Source organism: Scleropages formosus, chromosome 12 (genome assembly GCF_900964775.1).
Source record: "Scleropages formosus chromosome 12, fSclFor1.1, whole genome shotgun sequence".
In the NCBI taxonomy this organism is placed as follows: Eukaryota; Metazoa; Chordata; class Actinopteri; order Osteoglossiformes; family Osteoglossidae; genus Scleropages; species Scleropages formosus.
Genome location: NC_041817.1, coordinates 21,053,225 through 21,077,764, shown reverse-complemented (window position 1 = coordinate 21,077,764; position 24,540 = coordinate 21,053,225). Strand labels below are relative to the sequence as shown.

Below are 24,540 nucleotides of genomic sequence, written 5' to 3'. Positions count from 1 at the left end.
TGCACCCCGCTGTCCGCCGTGCAGGACCGTAAGATCAGCAAAACACGACACTGTAATAATTCATATTTAAGGACATATAAGAGACAGTTTGTCTACCTTGACCTAGGGCACTACAGCAGGAGTGGGATTCGAACCCGGAAATCATCAGATTGAAAGAGGGCCAATAAACACAGTGTAATAAACTCCACCCTCCTGTCACAAAGGGCAGCAATATTGTACAACATTAATATTGCTATTTTACTGAATTCAAGTAACAACTGTGCGACAATAAGATTGTCTAAATGCACCACGAACTTTGCAGATGGATCTTAACTCCCTTTTTACCATCATCATGGTGCTCACACTGCCCCTTCACCTGCAAGTGAGGTACGTGTGCGTGGAGCAAACATTTCCTGTAAGCGATATGTTCGGAGGGAGGGGTGCAGCGGTGCAGCGGGTTGGACCTCATCCTGCTCTCCGGTGGGTATGGGGTTCGAGTCCCGCTTGGGGTGCCTTGCGATGGACTGCCGTCCCGTCCCGGGTGTGTCCCCTCCCCCTCCGGCGTTCCGCCCTGTGTTGCCGGGTTAGGCTCCGGCTCCCCGCGACCCAGTATGGGACAAGCGGTTCAGACGCTCTCTGTCTGATTCTAGAAACAATACATAGAGTTATAGGAGGACACCAAGTGCTCCACCGCAGGGTCCTGCAGATGAACATGCAGACTGTGGAAAAGGAAAGTTCTTCGGGGCACTTCAATCAGCGCAGGATGACTCATCCAAACAAGGCGATACGCATTCCAAGGCTTCGTTGCATTTCTGTCCGCACACGCTTCTCAGTTTCCTTGGCGACACGCGTGCATAAATATTTAGTCCACCTTTAGGCCTCTGTGAGTGAAATAGTGATGAGCTGTTTAAAGAGGTGTATAAGGGATAGAACCAGTCAAGGTTCTAAATATTGTTCACGTTCGGTTCCGGCTCCTCACGCAAAATTATGTTCTCCATCTGGTGGCTGTGAAAACCCAACGATCCTGCTCATAGGAGGGAGACGTCTCGCTCCCCACATGGAATTTATACTTATATATAAAGCACAGAGGTTCTCGGTTCTCGCTCAGAACTGCTGACTCTCTGTCTACATTTTAAAAAAGGGTCTTAAAACTCACCTCTTCCAGACTCGCTTTGTCAATGATCTCTTAAGTTCATCTAGAGTATAAATGTTCATGATCATTGTTCGGACCAGTCCTTTACAGAGACACTCCTGCAATGTAATGTAAATGTTTATATTTTCTCCAAAAAAAAAACTACTAGGAAGGTGATCAGGAATCGGCGATATTCTGGTAAAGTTTTATGCAGCTACTTGTGTGATGAACGTCGGTGCACATGGTGAAGGAAACAAACTGTACTTAAGAATCAGACGTCTATAGCTGTCTCTTTCTCCTAATGTAATGCACACATTGTATTTTTTATGAGATGTACATCGCCTTGAAAAAAAGCATCTGCTAAATGAATAAATGTAAATATATGACACTCCCCCCCCCCCACCCCCACAGCAACGTAAAATGTTAATCTACCTACAATTACTTACCTATCTATACAGCTGGAGGTGGGATTCAAACCTGCAACCTTTGCAGCAAAAGGCAGCAGCTCTAACCACTATGAGAGTCTGGAGTCTGTGGTCAGTGTGTCCCAGAGGACATGATCCAACCCCACGGGCTGCCCATACCTGCACAGCCCAGCCTCTGTCTTCCTGAGTGGAGTGGTCAGGCTGAGTGTTGTACCATCAAACGTCCACAAGAGGGCGCTATGGTCACACTGTCCCTGCACCACCATCCAAAGCATCTGTTGAAGCGCAGTATATTTACATTTATTTATTCAGCAGATGCTTTTCTCCAAAGCAACTTCGGCTGAACTCTGTGTAGTGTTATCATCCCACACACCTTATTCACCACAGTCACACTACTTATAATGGGTCACTCATCCATACATCAGTGGAACACACTGTCTGTCACTCACACACTGTGGATGAACCTAAACAGCATGTCTTTGGACAGTGGGAGGAAACCAGAGCACCCAAAGGAAACCCACACAGACAGAACATGCAAAGTCCACACAGACTGAGCGGGGTTCAAACCCACATCTTCTTGCACCACCCAGGCGCTGTGAGACAGCAGCGCTACCCGCTGTGCCCCCGTGCCACCCACAGTAGATGTTTCACAGCTAAAAAGCGGTTCCAGTGAGCAGCTCATTCAGCAGACAAAGTGGCCCAAAGAGCACAGTGCACCTTCACTGACTTTATACCACTTAATTCACTTTTTAACATTATACTGAATTTGCAGACATTGGTCTTTTAAGTGAATGGTTGTTCGGCCACAAATTACATGTAACGTAATACAAGGTTGTATGATTTTTTTTTTAATTTAATGTGTAGAGAGATCTATGGTGCATTTTGGTATGATAGTATTTACACTAATGGAATTTATACGGAACGTGTGCAGCTTCATGGCTGTATTAAAACAATGGCCGTTAAGGCAAGACAGACAAACGAGGGTTTACTGGAGAGAAGATGTATACACCTGTAGTATGTTATGGGCACGTTTACAAAATTGCCATTTAGAAGACATGGGTAGCAACGGGTGGTTCGGTGCAGATAAAACTTTTAAATGTAGTCCATCTAGGACACCCATGACTTATTTACACTCTTGGGTTATTAACAGAGCAGGCTTTAGCAGAGCTTGGGTACAGCATGCAGGTGCCAGTAGAAAGGAACAAAGTGGCTCTTATAACGGACAAAACCTCTGACAAGGGCTGTTGATCTTGCATCGCCTTGGTAACGGGCTGCCAAGGCCTCCTAGTCGTGATTTGGATGAATATTGACGCAAGACCCCGTGGGTGTCGGCAATGTCGATGACGGCTGAGAGGCGATACCGCACTGAGAAGATGAAAGATCGCCAGCTCTGAGAGGTGATGGAGGCAAAAGGAGAATGGGGGGAGGAGGTTTAAAAGCACCTTGACCCAACATACAACCGTACAAGTCAAGAGTGTGCGGATCACTTACCCTTTCCCGTCCGCTTTTGAGTTGAGGCTACAGCTGTTAAACGTTGGACCCCTCTTCAGCATGACAGACGACGTACCTCTTCACTATCCCCACTCGATGATTCGCCAGCGGTCGAGTGGTGCCGTTTTCATCGAGAGCAGAATCTTGGCCCTGGAGCCTCTTGCTGCGTGTGCCGACAGGGTGCCAGAGGCGCGAGGATCACAGCGGTAGGGGCCTCTAGGTGTCTCCCGCTACAGGAGCCTCCTCTCCCACCTCGGTTCTTGGGAAGGTGGTCATAAGAAAAGACGAGTGGAGAGAAGCAGGTGCCGAGACCCCTAATAAATAGACTTAAGCGTGAACAAAATCACAACTCATTTCATATCGGTATTAATTCCCATCATTATTAACCATTCTCAGCCGACACCTTTATCCACAGCGACTTACTATGTTAGGGTGGTCAAGACTTACTGCAGCAGGAATGCGGATTCAGTGCCGGGCCTTTCGATAGCAAGCTGATGACTAACCGCCGCGCCACCTGCAGGGCTACACCTAGTATAAATATTGCACGTGAACTCGTGCGTCTCACACGTGATTGTATGCGCAACTGCGCACATCACATGGGCAGCTTTTACACTTTGTGTGATCTCACTTATAACCTGAGAGCACCAGGTAGTTTTGCGGTTAAGGAGCTCTAACTTGGGAGCGAGGGGTTGAGCTCCACCCATGTTTTTTAACCGCGTCGGCGCCTTCAAGGCAGCATCTTTATGGATCCGCATCGACTGCCTGCGGTGTCACCTGCTGCACGACGGGGGCGGAACCAAAAATGCTAATTTGTTTGGGATAAGCGCATCAGCTATGCTAATGTATTCGTACGCATGGCTCCGAGCGCGACTTCCTGGAGCTGTGGGCTGGTCAGATACTCCACTATCTTCCCCCAGGCAAAGGACAGGTAATTACTGTGGTATTTTTCGTTGCACGCATTGGCCAATTGCAGCCTACACTGTGAAACCCAGGAATTCAAGCTCGGAAATCACGGTAAATCTCAGCGAGGTCAGCGAGAAGGGCATGCGACACGTCACGCACCCGTCTGTGTGTTGTCTCCCCAGCAGCCTTCTGTGAGATGAAACCTGATGTGACGTTAAAGAAAAATGGCGACAAACACACCCAACGACCCACTGTAGGTTCGGTGGCACGGCAGAGTGCAAGCATTTGGAAACATCGGCGCGTCTCTGTGCTTTTTAAATCCCCACTTCGTTAGTTTTTAATAGTAACAGGTTCGAGTTGAATGAGCACACTTCCAAGAAGCATCAAAACCAAAATTAAAGTTGCCCTTATAATAAAACAAATGTACACAAAAATGACTGCAGGCCAATATAATCAAAATGTCATTTATTACCCTTGATAAGCAAACACTGTACATATATTCAAAGTAAATTAATTACATGGCTATTTTTTTCTAATTAGTAGTTATGATAATAAATAGCGGCATCTTTAATAATTTCAGGTATTAAAAAATACTTTTTTTTTTTTTTTTTTTAAAGTCCTGAGCGTCCGTTGGACTCACAACGAGAGCACGAGACTCTGAAACACCAACACTGGTGCAACTGGCTGTCTTACTGTGCCTTAAATCCCATCTTTCTTCATGTCTCAACCCCCCCCAACCCCAAGGCTGGGGGAGCCAGTGCTTAGGTTTAGTCCTTATGTCACATGTGAGGGTCTTACTGGGTTAGCAGGCTTTAGAAGTCTGCATTCTGGACAGAGGGGCAGCGATCAGTTAAAAAATCCTTTGTCTGGCATACAACAGGGAGAACCCGAAGCTCAGTGCCATGAAGACAGAAAGGAGGAACATCAGGACCTTCTGGGTCCACAGGCACTGGTTGAGTTTCTGCTCCAGCCGGGAGTTGCTGGCCATGACCTGCATAATCTGGAAGAAACAACCATTTGTCCTGGTCATGAGTCACAATGGCCAATACATTACATTTCTTCAGGTGTGTTGTGTTCACATTGTTCTTGTTCATGTTGGGATTCAATCCTTCCTCTGTAGAACATAACTTCTCGAATGAGGTCAGAACGCAGATCTGCATGTACTGTCAGAACTCACCATGCTCTGCAGGTCCTGATGACTGTTCATCTCTGTTGCTGGAGAGCTGTTGATCAAAGGGCTCAAAGTGGGTTTGCTGCTCTCAAAAACATGACATCGCATCCTGAGGGATGGAAATAAAAAGTGATGTCAAAGGGGGAGAAGTCAAATGACAAACTAATTACTCATCGGTCACAGCATGGATTCCATTAGTAGCACAAGTTCTGTCCATCCATCCGTCCATCCATCCATCCATCCATCCATCCATCCATCCATCCATCCATCCCTGCCAGTCAAGGTGGTCCACAGCCTATCACTGATGCATACTGCGTGACGCTGGGTACACCATGGATAGGACTCCAGTCCATCACAGGACAAAGAGACCCACCCACACAGACACACAGTAAGGCCAGGGTAGAATCACCAGTTCACCTGAAACAAATATCTTTGGACTGTGGGAGGAAACCAGAGCACCTGGAGGAAAACCACACGGACAGAAAGGAAACGAGCAAACTAGACACGGACTGGGTTCGTGTCGCATAGCTATGCACCACTTTAATGAAAGAATATGAAGTGTTAAACTTCCTCTGTCACAGAAAAGAAATGTGCAGATACACACCACCAAACTGCTCATTTCGTTAGCGATCCTGCACAAGAAACATCTCATGGAGATGTGAGCGAACCTACTGTCAGAAAGGGTCGTGATCACCAGGAGCATTTGCAAGTGACACAGTGACATCAGCCAGGAACTGGCACTTGGATTCATTTCCTGTGACACCCGCCTCCCTCTGAGCTACCAGGTACAGACAAAACTGTTTGAAGACAAAAACTCGGATTTGGAATTACTACTGTACGCTTATGGGTCTCTGCTAATGCAACAGGCTGGAATTGAGCTTGATAACGTAACAGAGAAGCGCAGGAATTGTACATAGGCCTACAAAAAGCGTGTAAAATGTATATACTGGCGTATTGAGCAGTGCAGTGGTTAGAACTTGAAATCTAAGGAATTTGGTTTGAATCCCTGCTCCCAGCCCTGAGCAATGTACTTCATCTAAATTGGTGTGTGCGTGTAGTAGCACAGTGGATAAGGACAGTTATGGATTTGTAATAAATGTTTTTGGTTCAAGACCCAGGAGTACAGATGCTGGTGAATCCATAAACCTGTGCTATTCTTCTGAAACAGACTGAATAAATAAACAATATTCTTGTTTGGAAGAATACATCAGGTAAACAATACAATGATAACAAACACGATGTTTCTGACGCGCTGTTGAAACATCGTAATCTGATAACTGTTGTTAACTGATTGTAACTATTACTTCACCTGTGCTCCATTATCCTGGCTTTTGGAATTTCCTTCCAAAACTGTGCTAGGTCTGGAGGACCAGCTCCGGCATTCTGCTCCATCTCCGCAGCCATGACCAGAAACCGGTCCTGAAGAGAAGCCTGGGAGCCTGCAGCAAAATGAAGCCAATCAACAAACATCGAAAACACAGAATAGCCAATAAAAGCAGAGCAGACGCAGCATACAGCCAATCAAAAAACAGACAGTTGATAGTTGAGCCAATCATAGCCAGGTATTCAATGGGGAGCCCTTTAAAAGCCCTGACTGTGTCAGTAGTCAACAAAACTGGAAAAAAAATTTATAGCTCTTGGAATATTAACCGATCAAAGGAAGTGAAAAGAAAAAAAAAAATTCAGGAAAAAGTTAATCATATTTACAAAGAATGTGTCTTAGATTGAATAGGGGGTGCGGTGGCGCAGTGGGTTGGACCACAGTCCTGCTCTCCAGTGGGTCTGGGGTTCGAATCCCGCTTGGGGTGCCTTGCGGCGGACTGGCGTCCCGTCCTGGGTGTGTCCCCTCCCCCTCCGGCCTTACGCCCTGTGTTGCCAGGTAGGCTCCGGTTCCCCGTGACCCCGTATGGGACAAGCGGTTCTGAAAATGTGTGTGTGTGTGTGTGTGTGTGTGTGTGTGTGTCTTAGATTACAATCACGTCTAAAATGGAATTTTAGTAACCTGGTCTCTTATTGGTTGACAAAGTGGACTTTTGTTACGAGCATTGTAGAACTGTTCTAGAAGTAAGGGTTTATTAACTGTCCTTTAGGTTTCCGACAGGCAGGTTTTGTGGCCAATAAAAGATGACCGGTATTACCACTCCTAAAATACGCACGGCTTGGAAAAGGAAGCTAGACTTAGTCGGCACGTCGAGAAGTTAATCGACTGGGCCGGTTACACTCTGAAGTTCTGCGTTCCGTTTTACAACGTCAAAAAGCAATAAGATTGGAGCGTGCACGAGTACCTCCGTGCAGAGACACCACGATGTTTATGGACGCTCCGGGCTCGCAACTCGAGCTGCTGGGCTTCACTCGGTACTTTTCCGGTGCCGTTGTTCGCACCTTCGAGACACAGAAATAATAAGAAATACGGCAAATAACTGACATCGGTTTGTCACTGTGGTTAATCTGAGTTCACCAATCAATCAATCAGCCATCAATCAGTGTTCAGATTGTAAGAGCGAAACCCATTAAGGAGATTTCTGTAGGTATATACACAGGTATGGGCAGGGGGGCAAATATGGTCTTCTGGACCACGCATGTGTGAGATGAAATCCTATTTTCTGCTGGATCTTGTAGAAGTGTCTGTAGTACTTACCACAAAAGCGTGGTAAAGTACACTGAAAACGCAGCAGGTGTGTGATATAAAGCACCGCAATGAAATTACACAGCCCGTAATTTGTAATAAGCTTGTCATTTGTAGGTTAGACTGGTTATGAATCCCAGGAGTGTGGAGAAGGGACAGGAAACACCCCCACCCACCCACCCGCCCGCACGCACACACACACAGACCTTGAAAGCCACAGGATTTTTGGTCACGTTGTTGAGGGTGATCAGGCATTTCCTCTTGTCCTTTGGTTCGAAGCAGAGCTCCTCAGCGGGACTGAAAGAGAGTTCGGTCAACCCTGTTACTGTGCGACGTCACACGTGGGAAAGCGCTGCGAATGACGTGCAGAAACCATGACATCACCCTTTCATGTAGTTCCACTCATTTCTAGCTGCTCGCTTCCTCCTCACTTCTAAGTAATACATCTGGGTTTAGATAACCTTTCATTTATCATACTGCATTATTTCTGGAAACAGTGCAATCATTAAGACGGCTTTCACTTCCACACAAAAGCATAAAAGAAAAAAAGAAGAAAAAAAAAAAAACCCCAAACAGATCACATGCCTTGGATTAATTCCAGCGACTCTCGACCCGGACCACCGATGGCCTTAAGATATGAAAACCCGCTGGTTTTGAAAAAGGGAACAGACAGACTTCTAGAGTTGTGGGTGAACACAACGCGAGCTAAAATTAAGAGGAGTCTAGGAACGAGTCCACTGGTCCACAGGCTCGTACACCCATCTCTGACTGCTACCTACACACAGGGTTCAATTAAGGTGAATTACCAGAATTCGTTGGATGAGTTTCATCAAACATTTCACACAGACATAAATTCGAACTTACTGAGATTTGCCAAAAAGCCCCAGCAGCTCAGTCTTAGTGTGCTGCATATTCTCAGTACCCACGCAGCTGGTAATGTAGTGGTTAGAGCTGCAGGCTTTAGACCCAAGAGTCACAGGTTCGAATCCCACCTCCAGCTGTAGTACCCTTGAGCAAGGTACTTACCCTAAACTGCTCCAGTAAAATTACCCAGCTGTATAAATGGGTAAATAATTGTGACGTAGCTGAACACTGTATGTCGCGTTGGAAAAAAGTGTCGGCTAAATAAATAAATGTAAACGAACCCCTTTCCTTCAGCTGATACTTTTTTTGAAAGTAACTTTCAATGCTAAGACACTTCCACTGATTACCTAGCCGTATGAATGGGTGCATTTTTTACCGTAGCATTTCAGGGTAAGTACAAACATCCGCATTTATTAATTTAGCAGTGGCTTTTCTCCAAAGTGACGCACATCTCAGAGAAAAATACAATGAGTGCTTTACATCAACAGAAGGAAAATATAACTGATGTAACCCATATCATAATTCCAAGGAGTTTTATCATAGTACAGAGTCTGTAAGTGTTGTTGTGACCCTGTTCTGTTGTTAATCAAAATTACATATATATACACATACACATATATAGATAAAAAGAAACTATTGCCTTCGTTTCCGGCAACAAAGTGTCTCTCATATTCACCGGCTCGTGGCTACACGGAACACTCTGGAAAAGATATTTTCCCGGGCAATTTCCCCTGAGAAAACAGAAAATTTAGAAGAAAAATTCAAAAATTATAACTGCACTCATCTCAAGATGCAAGAGTCCTCACACCTGACCTCACAAAATCTGTCTGTTTGCGATTTCTGTGCAAGAGTTAGGAAAATAACCGTTTAGCTCTCGCACGCGGAGAACCGGTGATTATTGCGGCAACGGCAGGCGACGCGCCAGGCAAAGCAAAGTGCCCCACCAAGGCTTCCTCGTGTGCTACTTCCCCAAAAGGCCAATTCAGGACAACTAACAGGGAAGGAACGTGTTCGTGCTGAGCAAGAGCGCTTCACAAACACAGATTGCAGATCTTAAACCTTCAAATATCACTTATTTTGGATTTAACACACATTTGAGTCTGAAATTAGGATTCTCCCAGTATGATGAGGGGCATAATAAGCAGAACTGTGTGGGTTTTTTTTTTTTTTTTTTTTTATATATTTTTTCAAAAAAATTGGAGCCACGTTCCAAATTTCCGCCACCATGTCCCTGGTATCATTTCAGGTGTCATGCGAAGAATGTGGCCGCCACCTATCACAGCTACTCCGTCACCCCACTGACGGTAAACCTACCACATGTGCAAGCTGACTTTCTGGTTCTTTTTTTTTTTTTACCGACCTGGCAGATCCGGTGATGATTTTCTTATACTGTTGCACAACGTCACTTACACACACCAGCACTGAGGGAAATTATGTGGCAAAGTTAAGTACAAAATGAAACCACACGCTCTGTAGCTACTAAATAAAACAACTACATTTTATTGATTCAACTTTCACCTACATGTTGTTCTGTGTCAAACTATATTAATAAACTATCTGCACAATAATAAGAAGTTTTACAAGCCAAATGGGGATGAGGCCTCAGCAATGCTTACTGATCCCCATGTCTATTAATGAAGGCATGTAATTAAAAGCAATGTACCTGATGTGAAGTAACGGGCCCTTGAAGGTGGTCGATGGTCTCCTGGTGCTTCTGCTCCCGTTGGCTCCATCGATTTTGTCAGCTTCCTCCAACTTCGCATTCTCCTCCACAAAGTTCACCTGGAGAGACCACAAGAGGAGCTTGCAAAGGGGTGTTCATGTGGGTTTCCTCTGGGTGCTCAGGTTTCCTCACACATCCCAAAGACATTCTCAAAAGGGAGGGAGCGGTTGCCAAGTGTAGACCCTATTTGCAACACAGGCTTTTGACCTCATTGTGTCGCGTATGTTGTGTTCTTACCCGCTATGAATGACACTTGTATTAAGTGTATATTGTCGTGTCATGTACCCCTCTAGGCTGCAATACACTAAAAGCTTGATGCTTCATAGAGAGAGCCCAGCTTAGGGAAGCTGATTTGAAAAGAGAAAATAAGACAACGACAAGCAAAAACAGCACTGTTTCTGGGAAAATCCTGACCACTGAACAGGCAAAGTGAAAGAGAGGAATACAGAACCCAGAGACCTCTGACTCTCAGATAAGATCACAGACACACACTGACACATGTCTGATTCTTCACACAGGGTGACGTTTGGACTCAGATTTAATTAATTTAGATGTAGGCTTTATTTGTAAGATCCAAGGACAGAACTACAGTCTGTAAAAAAAGAAGTCAAAAAAAGCAGCAAAGACTGTAAACTTCACTTAAGCACATGTGGGAGGTATGGTAACCAGGTGCAAGTGTGTGTTTACAGTAACTAGGTACAGTTGTTGATATGTTCACTCCCCATCTTGCCACATTCATTCACATCCACACACCAGCCAGGACTACTTGGTCAAAATGGCTCCATCCCACCCTAATGAGAGGAAAGCGAGAATGAAAACCAAAGCTCCATCGGCCAGAGGACCACATGAGATTGAAGAGTTGCAACTCCTGATATCAATATGTCTTGATGAGTGAGGACTTCCTCCGGAATCCCCACCCAGAAGAAAACTTAAAACAGCATGTCAGCGATGGTTTTTGCAGAAAGAAACTGCTCTTAGGTATCAGGTTAGAGTCCATAACTAATAGTGCAAACCAACATCCCCCATCAGTTTCTACTCTCAGATCAGACACAACAGTGTCATCTCATACTGTTCAAGGATAAGCTCTCTTACCACCACAGAAGCGGGTGAAATGGATCTTGAATCATCAAGTGACATCATGTGATTGTTCCTGATTCCTACTCCAAGCTGAGAATCTAAGATGCCCCTGTGTCATTTAAGGTTGCTGGAAGGCACTGTGGACACCTACCCATATCTTGACCCACTTCCAACATGTCTGAGGGAAACATCTTGCTATAACCTTTACAATCAGCCCCTATAACCTACTGATCAACACCTCCCTCACTGTGGACCAGGGATTTATATAGACAATTGGAAACCATGGCAACTGAGACTTTGTTTACAGTCACGTGGCTGCCCATCCACTTCTCATATGCTATCACCTCAAGGAGGTTTCCTTGTACTTCCTATTCTTCCAGACCACAGGATTGCCGTATGACCCTGAGACTGCAGCCTGGAGCTTCAGGCTTGTGATCTGAGAACAATAATCAGCCAAGCAAAAATTCAGAAAAACAAATGTACTGCAAACACATGCATCGCAGACTTCTGTAGCGCCTTTTCAGCTCACCCTCCACAAGTACTGAGTTGCATGGTTGTGATTCAATATATAAAGAAGGCAGTTATGTTGAAGTAGTCTAGTTACTCTACTGTACCCAAACTGACTTTGAATGTGGCAGAAACGTTGGTGCTCAGAAATAGCCACCCCCTCTCCAGGGGCTTTTACACAGTACTGTGTAAAGAATTTATAGAGTATAGTGCGATAAAAAAAAAAAAATCTGCTAAGGGGCACGTGTGTGGGGGAAAAAACCTTGTTAATGAGACTCATTAAACGTAACAGGAAAGCCACAACTGTAAAAATAACAGCTCAGTACAAGAGTGGTGGGCAGAAAGGCATCCCTGAAAGCACAACTCATTGAGCCTTGAAGCAGATGGGCTGCAGCAGCAGAAGACCATGAGTGATTCATCTCCTCTGAGTGCAGAACAACAAGATGAGGTACCAGTAGACATACAGTCCTTAAAACTGGACAACTGAAGAATGGAAAAAAGAGTGGAAAAACACTGCCTGGTCTAACAAATCCCAATTTCCGCTCAGACATGTGATGGCAAGGTGAGTATTTGGCATCAAAACAATGAATCCATGGAGCCATCATGGTCGGTGCCAACTATACACACTAGTTGTCATGGTTGGGTAATGGTGTGGGGACTTTTCTCAGAACACATTAGGTTTTTTTTTTTCCCCCCATAGTTTGAATGCCATAAAGTACTGAAACATTGCTGATGACCAGGTGAGTCCTTTCTTGGTCAGTTTAATCCTCTTCAACTTAATTCTTTCAGCAGGATAACATGCCATCCCACAAAGCAAACATCTCAAGAAGGTTCCACAACCATGACACTGCTTTCACATCTTTCCAGTTACCTGCACATTTTTGGGATGAGGTGGAACACAATTTTATCAGAATAAATGTGATTAAAAAAATTTGAGGAAAGGGTGTGAAGCTGTCAAACCAGTTAAGAGCCAAGAATCCTATGGAATGTGTTTGGAAGTGATTTGTTGCTGAATTCATGCTGTTCTATCAGCAAAAGAAAGATACTAGTTCCCACATGGTACTAGTAAAGTGTACCTAAAAAATGACAGCGTATGGAGTGAGTGTATGGAGACGATGACGAAGTTCTACAAATTTGCTGCTCTTGCTCATTATATTTCTTTGCCAGGAACGATTATTAATCCAACAAGTGAAACTAAAATTACTGCTCCAGCACCAGTTGCTTCCCTCATTTATTGCGCGCGACTGATTTGCGATCTCATCAGCCTGAGCACTGGAGCTCAATGTGCCAACAACCAGTTCTGATGTTTCTTCACAGGGCTGAACAGACAGAAGCAATTGGTCGATATCTGCACCAGTCACATTTTAACATTGCTTGAAATTTTTAAACAGCTATTTATTTTAATTCCTAATTTATTTCTTATTTCCATATTTTTCATTTATTTAAAGATAAAGTTAAATCAAGTAACATAGCACTTGCATATGCAGTCCTCAATTGTTCAATGACTCAATTCCTCACTAATTCGATTTGGTGTAAATCCGGATCATACGTATGTGGTGTATCCAAATAAAGTGTAAATGGCTGATGACGACAATACTGGGGACAATGGGTGGGATAGTGGTAAGAGCTGTCACCTTGTAAACTAAAGGTTCCCAGTTCTTTTGCCATAGCTTCACTAGGTACTTACCCTGAATTGATACAGTACAAACTTACAATGGTGTAAAATAAGTGAATTACTATAAAGCACATTATCTACAATAATAATCCTTGGACAAAGGTGTGAGCTAAATAAAGGTAAATACATGCTGTAACACACACACAGGAACTCAGATTACATCTGCAGAAAACTATGAGAACAACAATCCAAATGTGTCTATTGAGAATGTTGGGTTCTTCATGGACGTGGGAATCAGTGAGGAGTTTCAACCTGCAAGTTCAAATTCTTGCCACGTCATCATTTCCAACTAATTATTCGGAGCACTTGGGAAATGGACTTATGTACATAGTATACACAAACATGTCTCTTATAAAAATCAAATTAGAAGGACTTGGGTTTTCAAGGGAATCTGTGACCTTAACTAAATTTAACCTGGTCAAACCTTCCAGCCATGATTCAGCCCAAACTATGGACTGGTTGCTATATCTGTAAATAAGACATCAAACTGATGAAGTGTTTTAACTTCCTTTACTTCACATTGAACAGTTACCGCGTATTAAAGTTAGGGTTAGTGAGTACTCTTGAGTTGACGAGAATTGATCGGTGAGGACATTCACTTGGCGCTCTCAGTGGTTAGAGATTTGTGTTTAACCGAAGCGCACCAGAGTTGCCGGCATTCTCTGCGGGTGTCTCGCTGCGACCGTGGGAAAGACCGACAGCCGTACAGGTACAAAGAGCCTGAAGGCTCTGCATGTGACTCGTTACTGCGGTAAAGAGGGGCGGAGGGGAAAGTGCTCGCTCTGCAGGAGCATCAAACATTGATTTGCCACTATTGATGTGAGATAATTATCAAGGAGGGGGGTTCCTTCCACTTTCACTTATATCCACTAAAAAAATGAAATGACACATGAAATAGTTTAAATTAATTAGAAACAATATCAATAACATTCACAGGTAGAAAAATGAAAGTAACTTCAGCTCTTATGAATCTGTACCAACTACGGGAGTCATATTACTGTCATGGTTACTTTTTAATTAATGCATCTATTTTTATTTATTTATTTATTTGCATTGTAGTCGGCTTCAAAATCCTCCCATCTGTCAGTGCACAGAACCTCCATAGATTTTGCCAAACATAAGATTCAAACGGTCCCACTGCAGCCAAGCAACATGCGTCTACTGACTGGATGGGGCAGTAGGAGGATGGTGTGTTCAAGACCTCTGGTGATGGGGGGGGGGGGTAAAAGTTGAGGTGCCTCACTGAAGGCAGGGTTGAGGGTTAGGGGCTGTGCAATACACAGATGACCACCTCTGAAAAATCTGGGTGTACAACAAGGTCAAAGGTAAATAGCAGAGCCAAGACCAAAAGAATACAGTTAAGTCCCTTTTAAGGGGACTCACGGGATCAGCGAGGTTTGGAGCAAGAACTAAACATAGAATGAAATATTACTACACTATTACCCTCTACAATGTCATTCTATATGAAGTTTGAGTGAGGTAAACTGGGTGCAATTTTTTCACCAACTTTATATATGGAAATTTTTTTTTTTGGCGGCATCCTTAACTTTCATTAAGTTTTTAAAGGGGCTCATGGCATAGAAAAGGTTAAGAACTGCCGGCCTAAAGCCTTCAGAAGGTGAGGTGTGAATGTGATGACCAGAATCCATGAGTTATCACCACGCTAGACAGAAGCCAGGCTCCGATGCAATGGTACGCTTTGGCGGATTATCAAGAGGAAGACAGCAGCAAGAGTCACCTTGACAACGGCGCCAAGCTTAACCCGAGGCCAAATTGACATGTTGCTGCTTCCCAATTCAGAGTCCCTCTGGAGGACCTGACATCTAAGCTTTTATTCAAGGACTTCTACCTACTGGTTCGATGTCTAAATGTTCACGAAACACAGAAACTTTTTCTGCCAGGACTGTGTGTGTGTGTACAGACTGTGATGAGCATCAGGGGAAATATGGATAGCAGCTGCACAGGTCACAGGAAAATAGGCCCTCGGCTTTCAACCTTGAAACTGCAGGTTCAAGTTCCAAAAGGGGGCCTGCGCCAGTGCACTTGAGAAAAGTACTTAACCTAAACTGCACCAGGAAAACATACAGCGATATAATGTAAAAGGGGTAAAAAGTCTGTGGTTTTTGCTAAGCCGCCAATAGTAATGAATAATAATAACAGTAACAACAAAAACAAAATGAGAGCCCGTACCTTCCTGGGCTTGCATGTTGCCTCAATGTTACAGCTCAACTCCAAGGGGCTGCTGGGCTCCGTTTCGCCATCCTTGCTCTCGTTCTCATCCTCGCTGAGCAGTCCACCATTCTCAGAGATCGGGCTTTGGAAGTCGTCATCGAGAAGAGGGGGGTAGCTATATCTGAAGGGGTCCTGGAACACACGCAGAGCACCCCAATGAGGGAGGACCATGTACGAACAAACGTGTGCAAATGTTGCTTCTCCAAATACAAATTCTCAGCACTTTACTGTCTACTCCTCCCCCAATCTGACAATGTCTGTCTTGCCCATTAAATCAAGAGAGACACTGACAAAGTTTTAAAGCCAAGTATCAGGAGTTTATTCTTCTCCCAATTCTTCAGTCTGGGAGTTTTTGTTTTCGTTTCCTCAGTTGCCAGATGGCTTATTATGGTACGTTAGCAAACCTCCTTCTGTATTTATTGTCTCATTGCTTTCTCTTCATTGCGCTCCATTATTCAGAGAGCTGTGTCACTTTGTTGATTGAACTGAAGAATCAATACACCTGGAGGACTGTACACAGATCAATATGGAAAGGAGTGAGCGTGTGAACCTCAAGCACAAGTACGTACAGTTCCCCCCATGTGCGGCGGCAGGTGCTCAACATCAATGTATGTCTGGATGTCACTCTTTGAGACAAACTTCAGTTTGCTGATGGCGTCTGGGCCCAGCCACGACCTGACAATCTTCCAAGCCGCTGAGATGGGAGGGGGGAAATCACACATCATCAGCAGCGAGGGCAGCACATGGCCAAGCAAAAGAGTGGTCTTATGTCCTCTCCAGCCTACTCACCATTCATGATGAAAGGCATCTCATACATGACCATCTTGGCTGGAAGGAGAAATTGGAACAGAACATTTATGAAACACAGTTTAGAGTACATGTTTAGATGTTATTAATATTAATGCTATTATCATAAATTGTTATATAAAATGAACAGTTATAACCCTCATCATAATCATCATTACTGATTTCTCCTAACCCTGTCATCTACAACATCACCATCCCACAAACCCTCTTTTCAATATTAGTATAAAGTGCTGAATTAAATGTCTTACTCTATTTTATCTGAGCTGTATAATCTCCTGCAACCTGTTTTCACTCTGCGTGAAAATCAACAGCAACTGCACAGCAACCAAGCATACTGTACAACCTTCCTACGGTGAGTCGGTCTTACTGGTGAAGTTCACATTCAAACTGGTTCATATGACATAAAGCAGACATTTTTAATTTCTGAGGTTTGCATGGTGTTAAAAAAAAAAAAAAAAATTGAAACTCATGAACTAAAAGACAGCCATACATGTTTTGTACAAAAACACAAACTTACATAACATCTTTGGATAATACACCCGGAAACAACTGACGATATACTTCACAAACTCCATGTCCTAAAGGGAAGAGTAAATTAAAATGTCCATGCTTTTTTCATGTAAAAATGAAAATCCTCAGAAAACATCTGACCTGTCGACAGTTGTATGTTCTGTACGTTTTAGATCTTTTTAAGGTGGAAAATGCAACCAATTTCTGGCAATCCCAGAAATATAATACTATATGGTCATTTAGTAGGAACAAAGAGCGAAAAAGCATGAGTACAGCAACACCATTCAACAGTAAAATTAAACTCTCCTCTTTCCTTATCATCATCTCAGCTGCTTGATGTTATAAAATCTTAGTCACTGATCCACTCCCCATACTGATTCAATCCATGGAAAATTCCCTTCAAAACCAGGGATCTCCATCTGAAAAATTCAGAGAGTTTTAAATAAAGTTTCACTGCATACCAAAACACACCAAACAGCAGGGTACTGATCCGGGGCTAACACATTCCGGTAGATTCAGAAAAAGACACACAAACAAAATCAAGATAAAGAGCACACTGTTTTAAAAAAGACAGAGTAACCAGTGTGAAAGATGTTGCATTTTTAAGAGAGAAGGGAGGGGTGCGATCGCACATGACACTCACACGAGAATCAAGAGGAGTAACAAAAACTCGACGGGAGTTACCTTCAAGCGTCTCCTTTTAATGAGTTTTTATATAAAATAAAAAAAAAAAGGCAGGATTGAGCACTGTATGAGTGGGAGAGCAAACGGTGGAGAAGAAGCCGCAGGGCACACGGCAAAGTGGGTTTGAGTACACCTGTCTGTGGCATCCACTACACACGAGAGCCTTCTGGAAGTCCATTTAGACCTCCCTTTAGACCTCCCTTCATTTCATGCTTTTGACTTCCCATTCAGAGGTAAATTCAACCCACTAAGAGACCGGCCTTTGACCCAAAAGTCTCTAAACCATTAAGTGTACTTTGCATTTCCTTTATTCCTCTCGAGAAGTGGGCCTAATGCTACACAGGAGTGTTTTTGCTGCTCTAACTCTTGATCATAGGGTTCCTACAGGCATCCCCTCAGGATCTGCTCATGTTTACATGTCGATATAACCCTGAACAGCCTTGGTTTTTCTTCTCCTTTTGTCAGATCAGAAGATCATACTAGCAGTAGAAGCAGCACGAAGGCAGTTGAACATAAAAAGTGTGATAATCTAAAGTATGATAAACGTACAATAATCCAACACATAAGATGTTTGAAACAATCTCTTTAATATACAAGATGTTCACCTCCATCCATGGCTGTTTGGTGGTCCCACTCACAAGGGCTCCAAAATCAATTCTCAGTCATGGATCTGAAGTACCAAAATTAGCTTCCTCTGTCCCTCCGAGCTGCTGAATCCCTCCCAGAATTTGAGATGGGTCCCCTTTCCTAATTACCTTGTATCACAACATCTGTGATGATCTTCATATTTCCTATCTGACCTTCAGTTCAACAGGCACTTGTGTGAAACAGGGGTATTTTGACAATTGTTTGTATCTAAAGCGCTCTCTCTCTCTCTCTCTGCCCATTACCGAATTCATAAGTGTTTACTCTGAGTTGTATGTAAATATGGAGAAAAGTGTCTGCTAAATGAATAAATTCATAAATGTAAATTTATGTAAATATAAAGCAAATGTAAAATCAGGGAAATTTCAACAGCCATTAAGGAAGCACTAAAATTTACTGAAATAATTGATCGGTTTAAATGTCTCACTACATCGTGGAAATGACGTTAACATTGGGATAAATTTGCAGGACACATTGAACAGCACATAAGAACAAACTAATTTGCAATGAGGATTATACATGTATGCATTGTTTTACCACTTTTGAACACTCACCCATAACTGAAGTACTTTTTATATGGGGGGGGGGAACACAGTCAGCAAACAAACAGTAAATTTCAAATAGGAAGCTGGGACTGAAAGTCAAGGAGAGGATTAAGCAGCTGAGTTGGATTCTCCAAAAGGATTTAAAGCTTTTTTAATCTACGGAGGTGGAAAATGGCATAACCAAGATTGAGCTTCCCCTGCAAGCTGCCTGAGCGATACACTCTATCCCAATACACACCACGACTTTAATTAATAAGTTTACGCTAATAAGAGACTTCATCATAAGGCACTATGGATTTTAAACCCATTGTTCTGACACAAACCAAATGAATACGTAGCTAAGTTCAAATTCAGAGATAGAAGACATGCTGACCTGTACATTAACCAGACTAACATATGCACATGTATGTACATGCTGTGTTTGTGTGTATGTATACATAGGGACAAATTCAGGGTCTTACGATGTTGCTGAAGCCGGATTCGGACATGTCGAACACGACTGTGAGGGGCATGCCGGGCTCCCGCCTGAAGTAGCGCTCCAGCCAGAAAGCCACATACTTCTTCTTGTCTAAGAAGGTCCTTGCGTCCTTGACGTGCAGCTTAACCTTGAACCAGACTGGAATGACAGCAAGGAATACTGGCATTTGAACCATAAACATAAACCCAACAACTGAAAGCTCCAATGCATTCTGGGTCTTGTCACTATGGTAACAATGCCCTTAGTGAAATTAGTTCTCCAAAAAAATAAAATATCTTAAGGCAGCGAATTTTTAAAAAATTTAAAACATTTCTTAGAATGCTGCATCAAGAGTTTTCCATCAATCCATTATCAATAACCGCTTATCCCCTGGAGGGTCACGGCACTGTAGAGCCGATCCAAGAAGCATAGGGGTCTTACCCAGTGTGTTAATTCTTCATTTATATCCTTTGGTTTGTGTCTTTTGATAAATCTTAAAACAATCTTAAAATATATAGCACATGTAACATTACATGCTCGTATCTAATACCCCTGTGTGATTATTACAGTTATTACCTCAATAACTGGTGACCTACAACCTTTTTCCTCTTAAATAATCATCACGTAGCACATTTACCAAGACATTAGATAGCTGATAAAAAATAATGACAGCAAAGTCCACATAAACCAAAAATGTTGTGTTCTAAGTGTAACTTGACAGTATAATAAATATAATTGTAATATATAATATGTTATATATTAAATTTAACTATAAATTTATAATGTATAAATAAATTACATATTATAATATAATTTTGTCTATTTAAAAGTATCCAGAGAAGAGGGAAACAAATCACTGGTAAACCAACCCCTCTCTGCGGAACTCTGATCTGCTCAGATAGGGATCAGCAGGGGAAGAGCACTGAATAAACAGAAGGAGAAAACAACATCGACAACCTACACAGTTTGTTGCCTTCCTTATCGTAGCCGTGGAGGTAAACGGCACCCGTCTCGAACATCCATTTTGGAATGCTGCCTTCGGTGAGGTCTGCAGAGAGAAGACACAGCACTTGGACAAAAATTGGAGAGTTAAAAGAAAATAAAAAAGGCAATCACCGCGAGCGATTCCTTCACACACTCAGACACAGAGGTCTTGTGTGTTATGAATTATGATGTGCACCTCACAAATGGCTGTACCCACAAGCAATGCTCAGCGACAAATCAATTCATACAAGACACAGAAAATATTAGCAACCGAGGACCTTGTTACAAACCTCAAGGTTTTTTTTTTTTTTTAAATATCATATGTTGATGGAAAAATAGGGCTGTTCTAAAGTGAAATTAACTCTCACTACCCATTGTGAACTTTTCTGGAGTGGAAAAGCATCTCGTCATTTTAAAGTGCTCTCCTGTTAGCTGAATAACAAGTGAATGAACCGAGCAGCAGCACTTTGAAACAAGACCGAACCCCTTACAAACAACGGTGAGCGCCTCCTTCAAGCGGCGAAGGGCAAATTCAATCGACTGGCTGCAATCCTGCGTTTTCGCTGCGTGTGCAAATAACTGACGAAAAGCAAACAGAGACAACTTGCAAAATTTCGTTACAAAAAAAGTGCTCATGAATGCAGTCACACTGGATTATTAAATACTCTTACAGGGCTGCCAAAATAAAATATTCACATGCACAAAATATGTAAAAACTTAGATCCGACCCCAAACGATGACTCAGCAAGCGAATATGCGCTACTGACAACTATGATGGTGCTTAGTTAACAGGAATGCGTTTAAGGAACTCTGTAAAAAGGTATTTTTAGCATTATGTTACGGGACAGAAGGTGCCGTAGTGGTGGGCGTTAACACCTCGTGATCTGAAGGTCCTGGGTTCAAAAACGACTCCTGCTGTAGCCCAAGACACTTACCACGAATTGATCGAAGAATACCCTGCTCTATAAATGGGTAAATCATTCAAAAGCTGACAGCCTAAGTCACCTTTCACACAAACATCAGTTAAATATAGGCTAATGATAGTTTAATAATCATCATCATCATAATGTAGTGAATATGTTAGTTTAAGAGTCCACTTTACATTTCTTTGTTTATCCTTCCCCAGGATCCAACACCAGTTTACACTGTCCCATTATGTGACACTTCTTCCTCTTCTAACGTTTCAGTGCTTACACAATAACAATAATGCCGCCGTCCATCGAGACAGAATATCATCCTACCATTAAGTCCATACTCTTTTCTCCACTGCAAGCTTTCGTCCATCATCTTCAAGGTATCCTCCACCACAAAGTGTCGCCAGGTGAGGTAGCTTTCCACCAGGCTGTCATCCTTCTCCAGTCTTTCCACATCCCTGGGATCATACTTGTCTGTTGAATCTGTTTGAATAAGGAAGTACATATGGTTTAGAAGTAGAAGGGTATGGGTCTGTGACTAAAGAAAAGTTTTTCTTATTATTGTTATTAGTGGATGAAGGGGGCGCGGTGGCGCAGTGGGTTGGACCTGGTCCTGCTCTCCGGTGGGTCTGGGGTTCGAGTCCCGCTTGGAGTGCCTTGCGACGGACTGGCGTCCCGTCCTGGGTGCGTCCCCTCCCTCTCCGGCCTTACGCCCTGTGTTGCCAGGTAGGCTCCGGTTCCTCGCGACCCCGTATGGGACAAGCGGTTCTGACAATGTGTGTGTGTGTTATTAGTGGTAGTAGTATTAATAAAATTAATAATTATGGGATTAACTGTAACAGCCACCTGTTGCAAAAAGATACCTTTTCAGGGTATTCTTTTTCAACTGTTATTACAAGTAAAAATAATCATCAAATTCCTGTCTTGGCTGAAACTTTTAAAGAACTAACAATTACTAAGAAGGGGCAACAATTTTCGGAAAGTATCGGGGGAGGTGGCATCGCCCTCTTTGGGCTGGACCGGCAAAAAGTGAAGGTCCTGGGTTCAAAGGCCACTCCGGCTGGAATTACTCCGGTAAGAACACCCTACTTTAAAAACAGGTAAATCACTGTAAAGTCGACTGCAGGTCACCATGGACAAAGGCATCACTTAAACAAAAGCTAATAACAACAATGTATTGTGTAAAGTGTGGCATTTTACTGGAGCAACTGAGACTATTTATTTCTGGCAGTACGAGGTACAAGAGCAGGGCTCCTCCTGGGACTAAAACAGGAAATATTACTGTCTGTCCTTAACCATCCGCAGCCTCTTCCTTTCTTCCTTTTACTTTTTTTAATTCTAAGCCAACCCAAAGCTGCCAAAAGAACCAGATGAAAGTGCAGGAGGTTTTTAGACACAACGGAATTACACTCGATACTTATGGGATTAACTGTAAAACTGTAACAGCCACCTGTCTGAGCGAGAAGGGAAAAACCCAAAAGTTAACTACAAACTACGATAATACAGATAAGACACAATCCAACACAAAGCGACAAGAGGAGAACCAGATTAAACATTAAAAAAAAAAAAAAAAAAATTGCACAACAATGATACAAAGGTCCTTTAAATCATGGCCCCACACACACACACACATCTGTCATGATGCCATGTGTCCCGGACCCTGTCTCTGGGTAAACACACTGATGAGGACAAGAGGTCTGGAAAATAACATAAAAATCAAATAATACACATTAACGTTCAAGAAAGATAGCAAATGCAAAGGATCAGATTCACACACTTTCTGATACTATGATGAAAAAGGGTGTGTGTGTGTTCCAGCAGGGATGTCACTTTCATCATCATGTGCCTTTTTTTTTTATACTATATCAATTTCTGCATCCACAGACCTCACATTTAATAAACTGGATAACAATTTTATTAACTGGTCTCATTTAAAGTTTCTTTTCTTTACCTTGCACATACTCGTTCCTGAACCTTTGCCTTGTTTCTTCTACCTTCCTCTCGACTTCCTGCTGAGAAGGACACACGACGGACAGCGAATAAACAACAAGAACTGGGGGAACGCGGATTTAAAGTCTTTCTTACTTTCTTTCTTTTTTAATTCTTTTACTGTCGGACTCGAGTCTAGCTACCTGCTCCGCTTCCAGCTGTCCAGCATCCGCCATGTTCACACTGTGAAAGCAGTGGGTTGAGTCAATGGAAATGAGCAAAGCAGGGCCGATTTTGAAACTGTTTGCGGTGCGGCCGACATTTTGGCTCTAATAACCTGATTCTTTAGGCCGCGGTTGACATGTTGGCTCTACCAGACAGAAACTACTCTATAGACTATACAGTCGACATTTTGGCTCTGGCAAACAGAAGCAGTTGAGTTGGTGGGTGATTTCTGTTTTTGTCAACCAAATAGAAACTGTCTACGATAACCGCCATTTTGGCTCTACTGATCCATCAATAAAACGGACTATGATCTGTTTACAAGATACCGAAATGTAACTCCTCCTCTTCTAGAGAGAAGTTTCGCAAGCACGTGATTTTCGAATGTGCTGAAAATATTTGAGTAGGCAATTTTAAACCTCTTATCTTGAAGATTAAAGCAGAAGGAGCCCACAGTCTGATTTTGTAATTTTATCTCTTGAAAACTTAATCTGATTATCTGTATTCCAGAGAAGCACTTCTCACAAGAAAATATTGACCCATACAGCTATTACAACACAAAATTAAACGTACTTGATTGAAATTCAACCAAATTTAACACAATTTTCAAATGCTTCTATTACATCTTTTTGGTTCTTTAATTTGAGAACCATTCATAGTGGTCTAACATAAACCATCCTATTGAACAAGCATAATAAAATTTCCTTGATTTCATAGCATGTGGCACCACAGGCTGAAAGGGGGTGAAGAAAGACACAGCAACAGTATTAGCTCAGACATTTTATTAAACACAAGAAAATAATACTCTAAGTCAAAGACCCCATTTCCTCCCAGACCTGTGCTTCCAGTCAACTTTCCTCATTTCCAACACCCTCCGAAACACGGTCACCCCATCATTTCCTCCAGAAGTGCCCCCAGTGGTTGCAAACCCACATGTCACATTTTTCCCACAATGCAACTATTTACATTTAACAAGTTTCCCGCCTAAAAAGCAGTAACGCGGGTCGTTACAATTTAATTAATTAAATCAGCTGCCAT

At 42.9% G+C, this 24,540-nt stretch overlaps 1 protein-coding gene across 4 annotated transcripts; it reads right to left on the bottom strand.

The window, feature by feature from the left end:
* Window positions 1-4,408: 4,408 nt before the first annotated feature.
* On the bottom strand, window positions 4,409-23,569 carry mospd2 (motile sperm domain containing 2). 4 transcript variants are annotated; one of them, XM_018745632.1, is made up of 15 exons: window positions 23,484-23,569; window positions 23,303-23,363; window positions 21,679-21,834; window positions 20,415-20,501; window positions 19,458-19,612; window positions 17,130-17,190; window positions 16,595-16,633; window positions 16,375-16,499; window positions 15,764-15,937; window positions 10,255-10,373; window positions 7,934-8,024; window positions 7,387-7,483; window positions 6,411-6,540; window positions 5,108-5,210; window positions 4,409-4,930 (listed from the first exon to the last, which is right to left on the bottom strand). In XM_018745632.1, exons 1-15 carry the CDS (start codon window positions 23,514-23,516, stop codon window positions 4,781-4,783), a joined length of 1,581 nt encoding a protein of 526 aa, XP_018601148.1. In that variant the 5' UTR covers window positions 23,517-23,569; the 3' UTR covers window positions 4,409-4,780. The 4 variants fall into 4 exon arrangements, with proteins under 4 accessions (XP_018601148.1, XP_018601156.1, XP_018601173.1 ...); XM_018745640.2 differs by having other exon boundaries at window positions 23,303-23,360; window positions 23,484-23,549; XM_018745657.1 differs by lacking the exons at window positions 23,303-23,363; window positions 23,484-23,569 and adding an exon at window positions 21,959-21,991.
* Window positions 23,570-24,540: the final 971 nt, after the last annotated feature.